Here is a 7,527-nt window from a genome sequence, read left to right as displayed (position 1 = left end):
GGAGAATTAGTGCAGGGAAATTGCCCCAGAGGGAGACCACAGCTGCAATACAAGGATATCTGCAAGCGGGATCTGAAGGCCTTAGGAATGGACCTCAACAGATGGGAAACCCTGGCATCTGGGCGTTCAGCCTGGAGGCAGGTGGTGCATCACGGCCTCTCCCAATTTGAAGAGACCGTTGACCAGCAGGCCGAGGCAAAGAGGCAGTCACGAAAGCAGCAAAATCAGGGAGCTGGACGGGACAGATTGGATTTGTCATCCGTGTGGAAGGGATGGTCACTCTCGAATTGGCCTTCTCAGCCACACTAGACGCTGTTCCAAGACCTCTATTAAGAGCACATTACCATAGTCTCTCAAGACTGAAGGATACCTATTACTACCACAGATAATTAGATGCTTTTGCATGCATTTAATTTAGCACAGACTTGGACAGGAACAGATCAAAGTAAAGCCAGCAAAGACTTTTCTCTTTGGGCAATACTTCCCTCAGTAATTAGCTACTTCTGTGATTTTTTTAAAGATGGATTGTTATGCCTTACTGCTTTGACTGGATTTTTAGAACTACTTGTGTTTTCCATGTTTGTGTTTTCCATTTCTCAGAGTGGCATTGATTCGTTTGTGTTTTTTTCATTGTATACTTATCGTTCTTAGCTTTAATATTGCCTTTTAATCTGTGACGATTGTCATTCATCCAGGTGACGTTATCTGGAAGTTGAGTCATGGCATTAGGTTGAAAAAATGTTTCATTACTCAGACAAGTAGCTTCTTTAGTCTGAGGAGAGTTGGTAGGAGACCCCTGAAATCTCTATCCTCCAGGTTGGTTTCACTTCCTCCTGGTCTGAATAGGCTCATTAGAAAGACAAAGGACTGGGCCCTAGGGATAATCCCACTTCTGCAGTCCTTCTTCACCCATTGTCCTGGGTCATCTTTCTGGTGTGTGTGGTCCTGATCTTTCTGAGGAGAAAGAAAATCCCTCACTCAACAGGGGTGGAGGCCTTAGATACAATCTCTCTTATCTATCCTGTTGCCAGGATCACACCCACCAGAAAGACCCCTGATAAGACCCATGACAATGGGTGGAGAAGGACTGCAGAGGTGGGATTATCCCTCACCCCCCAGTCCTTTGTCCCTCTAAGGAGCCTATTCAGACCAGGGGGAAGTGAAACCAACCTGGAGGATATATCAGGGGGTCTCCCACCAACTCTCCTCAGACTGAAACATTTCAGCCTCATAAGAACTCCAGTTGCCCATCACTCAGCTTCCAGATTGCCTTTTAATAAGGTACGTTGCCTCTTGGTTCTTAGTTTTAAATATTCTTTTTTTTTTTAATGATGGCAGCCACCGTGGTATACCCATAGTTTTCAACTTCAGATATTGTCTTTCACTGCTGTAGGCCGCCTTGGGTTCTTTTAAACGAGAAAGGCGGGGTAAAGAATATTTTAAATAATATCTATTAAATAAAGGTAGTGGTGGCGGAGGCAGCGGCGGCGGCTGCCGGTAGGGGGCGCCGACTTCCCCAGCGCTGCCGGGTCCCCCACTCACCGAAAAAGAGGAGGAGGAGGAGGAGGAGGAGGAAGGCCAGGGAGCAGGCAGGGGTCCGTCCGGGGAGGGCGGAGGGGAAGGCTGGACTTTCTTCGGGCCGAACTGGCTGGAGGTGGGGCGGCGTGGGGGGCGGCCTCTCTATCCTTCCCTTCCTCCAGCTGGGTTGTTGCTGCTGCTGCAGTTGTTCCCGGAGCCGCACGTGGGCGGAGCGGGGCCTCTTTGCAAGCTAGGTCTCCTCGGGAGGAAGGCTTGCACATCTGGAGTCGGCGTAGCCTAGAAATTGCTCGGTGAGTTCCTCCTCCCCCCTCCCGTTCCATGCCGGTGAAAACGCGGCGTTGTCCCGAGCAGCCCCGGCCCTTGCTTCGGGGGATATGGGCGCCGGGGAAGTAACGGCTTGCGTTACAAACGTCAGTGTAACGGCCCCTGCCTGTCCCCGTTTCCTCTTTCCTTTGACACCCAGACGGATCGACACCCCCCTCCAGCCCCGCGCATTCAGGCGCTGATGTGGGGGCTGATCAGAGGGGACAACTTCAGAGGGTGATACTGTAGCTTCTTTCGCTTTTCTTGTCAAAGTTACTTCCGGAAAGACCCACATATATAAATTGTTACCTAGGATTGCACCGTTAAATTCCTTCGCCCCAGCCCTCAGTTGCAATCCCTGTTTTCAGACTTTTTTTATATCGTTTATTATTGCTAAAGTCAATGATAATCATAGTAGTAGTAATAATAAATATGTGTTTATATTGTGCTCTACACCAGAGCTAATTCCAGTAAAAACAGTGCAAAGTTGTGGGGGATGTTAAATTTAATTTTTACGCACTGTTCTCTTTCCTGTCATTTGTGAAACTTTGATTCCAAAATTCTCACCCAATAGTTACTGGATTTCATATTTTCATCTTGGATTTTGCAGTTATGGGACCATGAAACTGTCCATTTGCTCCGTTACTGTGACGTGCTTTAAGAATCTGTGTATAAGTATTTGAGTTGAATGTTGATCTAATGAGAAAATATTCTGCTTCTAGATTTGGGACAATATAAAAGTTGGGAAAGAGAGCAATGAAGGAGAAGACCTCTGCAGACCTAGAATTAGAAGAGGGAGGCGCAATCAGGGCAGGAAAAGCCACCAGCATACTTCAACTTGAATATATGGTGGAACGGAGTTTGCACGAGGGCCAAGGAGAAGGAGGTCAGAGGGTACAAGAGGACTGGGATGCCCAGTGGCAGGATTTTTTGAAGACCCTGCAGCCCATTCACTCAGGAGAGGAGCACCTTGTGACGAAGGAGATGATGGCCCCGTGGGATGATACCAAGGCCTTCCTGGCCTCCTTCGAGCAAGTGGCCAACGCCTGCCGGTGGCCCAAAGAAGAGTGGGTGACCCGGCTCCTGCCAGCACTTCATGGGGAAGCGGAAGAGGCCTTTCAGAGCCTGGAAGCCGGAGACAGGGAGGATTATGGGAAAGTGAAGGCTGCCATCTTGCGAGGGGATGCCCTGAGGATGGAGGTGCGACGCCAGCACTTCAGGGACTTCTCCTGCCAGGAGGTGGAAGACCCCCGGAGGCTTCACAGCCAAGTCCAAGAGCTTTGCCACCGGTGGCTGAGGCCGGAGAGACGCAGCAAGGAGCAGATCCTGGAGCTGCTGATCCTGGAGCAGTTCCTGGCCAGCCTTCCCCCGGACCTCCAGGGCTGGATCCGGGCAGGAGGGCCCGACACGTGTTCCCAGGCCGTTGCCCTGGCGGAGGACTTCCTCGTGAGCCAGGAAGGGGCAGAGACGAGAAGCTGGCAGGTAAGGTTTTGTGATTTAATCTATGCAGTTTTTGACCGGGATGCTGGATGTGGATCAGGCTCTTGGAAGCATGCGGAGTTGTTTTTGGTTGGAACAAAGATAGGGAATATGCAACCCCCAGCACATGCAGAGACAGGAGCAGAGGATACAAAAAAATTGGTTTTAAGCAAGTTCAGTAACTCCTGGTTACCAAACCTGTATGAGGCGTCTTGCCAGTCTGTCTGTATTCTTTGTTTCATGTAGTTTATTCATCTTCCCTTTGGCACAGAAATGTAAGTCATCTTAGTATCTGATGCTCTTAATTCAGTATCGGCACCAGGCGCCATTCTGTTCTTTTATTAAATTCCAAGCTGTGGTGATCTACCCCAGTGTGGCACATAAACTTAGGTTCCTGCTTGAAATAACAGTCAGCCTAAGCACACTTCAAAGGATAAAGAAGGAGTCTCAGGGTTAGTGATTAAACTGCAATACTGCAGTCAAGACTCTGCGCGTGACCTGCGCTTGATCGCGATGGGCTCAGGTTGCCGATTTCAGGGTGACTCAGCCTTCCATCCTTCTCTGTTTGGTAAATTGACTACCCAGCTCAATTAAATTATGTATAGCCAGCATAATTAAATTGTAAACCACCCCAGAGAGTGCTATGGGGCAGTATATAAGCAACATGCTTTGCTTTTTCCTTGGGTTTTGTTGGCAACCGTATGTCACCTGGAACATGGGCAGCTGAAGGCAAGGCTGTTCTGTGGCTGACCAAGGGTTATGGTGCTGTATAGGAACGTGCCTCACATTGATCGCATGCACATGAAGGTCAGAACACTTTCCTAGCTCTTATCTCAAGACGTTATTAGAGGGTTCTTATTCCTTGTGCCTCATTCAGCTTCAGCATCAAAACCCACAACCCTTTGCTGAGGATTCCTTTCACACATGAGGAATGGGGTGTATGAGCAGGGATTCTTGCCTGCCCTGCAGCTGATTTTGACCCTGCTGTGTTCCTCTGTTTTCAACTGCATCTTCACCTGTGTTTTAGGGTCCAACGGCAGGCGAGTTCCTGGGTGCTTTGGATGCAGAAGAAAAGTCTGTAGAAGCCGAGCAAAACGGCCATCTGGAGGCGAGTGTGCTGGGTAAGGACCGGCTCTGAGCTGTCCCCAGTGTTTTGCTACCTTTGCTTTTGTGAGAAGCTGCACCTGCCGAGGTGAAAAGGACGCCCGAGGCTTCCGTACTTGTACGGATCTTGGAGAAGAGGAGATTCGGATAGATATGTGGGATGAAGTGTGTCGGGGGGATTTCCTTTTCAGGGCTCTTCCATGATGATACAGAGTTCTTTTTTTAAGAAAAAAAAATTAATTGAATCTAAAATACACCCCAAAATTACAGAAATAATAGCTAAACAATTTAATATATACAGTGGTGCCTCGCTTAACGGCCGCCCCGCACCGCCTATCCCAGCCGGTTTAATGCGTTTCTATGGGGTTTTCCCTCCTACATTGTGATGTTTCCGTATAGCGACGATTAATCCGGAACGGATTAATGTCGCTATGCGGGGCACCACTATACATGCATACACAAAGTATGCATCCCATCCACTGGGGCCCTTTGAAGACAGGCTGTATTTATTTCATTCATGATGCCCCATTCCCCTTCCAGAACTGGATTGATTGTCTGGAAGGTTTGGGACCCCATTACTTGTCGGAGTGTCTGACCCCAGTGTCATCTGTCTGACCCACCAGATCCTCCCAGACCAGGCTCCTCCGGGTGGCCACCCAAAGAGAAGTCTGAAAGTCTTCCACTAAAGGCAGGGTCTTCTCCGTGGTGGCCCCGAACCTTAATGGAATCAGCTCCTGGCTCCCTCCCTTTTGTCATTCAGAAAAAACTCAAGACCTTTCTTTTTCAGACCGACCTGGGTTGATATTTGATTCATCTCGTATCCTGCCACTTCTGTAAATTGTTTTGGTACCATCTGGTTTTCATATTGTGAGAGTTTTAAATGTTTATTTAGTCTTGATGTTGGTTTTAACCTTTCGTTAAACCACCCAGAATAGTGCATAATGGGGTGAGGTATACATTTAATTAATTAATAAATAAAGTACAGTAGGGCCCCCATATTCTTAGGATCAATATCCACAATTTCACTTATCCACATTCTGAAAATATTAAAAATATTTAAAGAAAAAAAAACCAGAAAAACTATTTTCATATGTCTTACCAGAACCTACCACTAGAGAAAGCCAGAGACCATGAAGAATATATGCCATGATCTCTGTCACCCTCTAGTGGCCAGAATTGGTAATGCATGTTAAAATAATATTTCAAAAAAATCCATGCAGGATTGGAACCAATCATCAGTGGATATGGAGATCCTACTGTCGTTCCACTTGAATCAGTGGAAGTTATGGCAAAGTTGTCTCATTAAATTCCTATTGATTCAGTGTGCCCGGCACTGGTGCAATTTACTACACCAAGCAATGGGATTTTGGACAGTATGTATTTATCTGTGAGATACATTTGTGTGATTATCTGTATTCCTTTCTCAGATGAGGTGGTAGAAAGGAAGTCAGGATCATAAGCCTTGATCCACGGAAATTAGTTCATTTCTTTCATTGATCACTTTTAGGCAAACGGTTATTTTATAGAGAGCTTGGGGGATGCTTTGTCGTTTTTATGCTTTTAAACGTAGTGCAGCTCCGTTTAATTGGGATTGTCCTCCTGTTTTTAATTTCTTTCTTCAATGTCCAATTATTACGACGCTGCATTTTCATCTATGTTTTGCCTTGGCAATGAGAGGGCAGAGTGATGAAAAAAGCCATAAATGTGTTCAGTTGAAGGATTAAGGGATGGACTAGTTTCCCTTCTGAATTCTAAAATCCATTTTTCATCATTCGCAGACAGTGGGATCAGATGCCCAAGTCAGACCACTGCCTTGCTCCCCCTGGAAGGACAGAGAACAGGCCAAACTGCAGTGGAAGAGGTACATGCTGTTCTGGTGAATCTATTCAGGACATGAAACATTAGATTTACATGAGAGTCAAACTCTCACACATATCCTAATGAAGAGACAGACTCAGATCTGCGGCCTGTGCATACAGCAAAACGAAGGAGGGAAATCCATATATTTTTTAAATATTTTTATGTTGGAAACCACCCAGAGTAGTGGTCAGTCCACTGGATGGAGTAGTGTAGAAATATGCTTGCTTGCTTGCTTGCTTGGTTGAGTGATTGATTGATTGATAATTGCATATTTCTGGGAGAGATGTGGATCCTCAGATTGATGGCACAGCTAAACTAAGAATATTAGCTAACACTTGGGGTCATAGGCAATGTTTGTTTCACTGAGTATTTCCCCACTTGTTCTGAAATTGTATTCGCGAAGGCTTTCTGAAATTACTTGTTCTGAGGTTCAGGGCTCATGCGTGATGCCGTCACCTTCTCTCTCCGACAATAAAATCTGATGGGAATTTATGTGTGTGTTTTGGGTTTTTCTTCTTCCTGTTTGCAGAGACAAAGAAAGTTCAAGGAGACCAGCCTGTCATTGCAGATCGTCAAACGGAGTCTCACGCAACCAGGACAGGAGACTATGGTCTGGCATGTTTTGCAGGAGGAGGAGGAGGAGGATGAAGATCCTTTAGGTAAGGAGGCGCTCTGCTCAGTCTAGTAGAGCCCGTGAATGCCAGCCAGGCCTTTGCCACTCATTTTCAGAACCAGGAAGGTCTGAGGGAGAAAAAAAAGAGAGGTGTCCCCTTTCAAATTATTTTTGAAACAACTGGGACGCGTGTTGGTTTTACTCCATTTCCAGTCATTTTGACAGAAATAGAAACCAAAGGGTGGAAAATTGGCAATTCAGAGCAGTAGCTGATCAGGATAGTGAACAGCAACTGCCATTTTGTTTACCAGAAAGCTTGGCCTCAATGTTTATTTTGTTTGGCTCCCCTCTGTTTCCCCTTATCTCTGTTCCTTCACTCCTCGCCCCAACCTATTGTTCCCACATAGTAAGTGTAACAATCTTTGCCGGTTTTCTCTCTGTTTCGTAGTCAGCACACGGACAGGTCTGAAATCTGGATGGGAACTGGTGGAATGTCTACTTGTGTCCCCAAACCCCTTCGCAATTCATGAAACGATACCGATGAGATCAAATCCCAGATCCACCAAGATCAGTTTTTCTGCTTCCCACAGTTAGCTGGTCCAGATACTCTCCAAGCGAGGCCGTGAAGT

The 7,527-nt window shown here is 46.6% G+C and overlaps 1 protein-coding gene across 1 annotated transcript in view; it reads left to right on the top strand.

Moving 5' to 3' along the window:
- Positions 1–1,687: 1,687 nt before the first annotated feature.
- The window catches only part of LOC110071104 (uncharacterized), a 31,813-nt gene continuing 25,973 nt past the window's right edge, over positions 1,688–7,527 (top strand). The window contains exons 1-5 of the mRNA XM_078386821.1: positions 1,688–1,829; positions 2,565–3,324; positions 4,349–4,442; positions 6,204–6,286; positions 6,815–6,944. Of these exons, the coding sequence (XP_078242947.1) occupies positions 2,599–3,324; positions 4,349–4,442; positions 6,204–6,286; positions 6,815–6,944 (1,033 nt within the window). The 5' untranslated portion in view covers positions 1,688–1,829; positions 2,565–2,598. The remainder of the gene's footprint in view (positions 1,830–2,564; positions 3,325–4,348; positions 4,443–6,203; positions 6,287–6,814; positions 6,945–7,527) is intronic.

This window comes from Pogona vitticeps, chromosome 2 (genome assembly GCF_051106095.1).
Source record: "Pogona vitticeps strain Pit_001003342236 chromosome 2, PviZW2.1, whole genome shotgun sequence".
NCBI lineage: Eukaryota > Metazoa > Chordata > Lepidosauria > Squamata > Agamidae > Pogona > Pogona vitticeps.
Note: the sequence above shows the minus strand (reverse complement) of the source record. Positions and strands in the feature narration are given on the sequence as shown.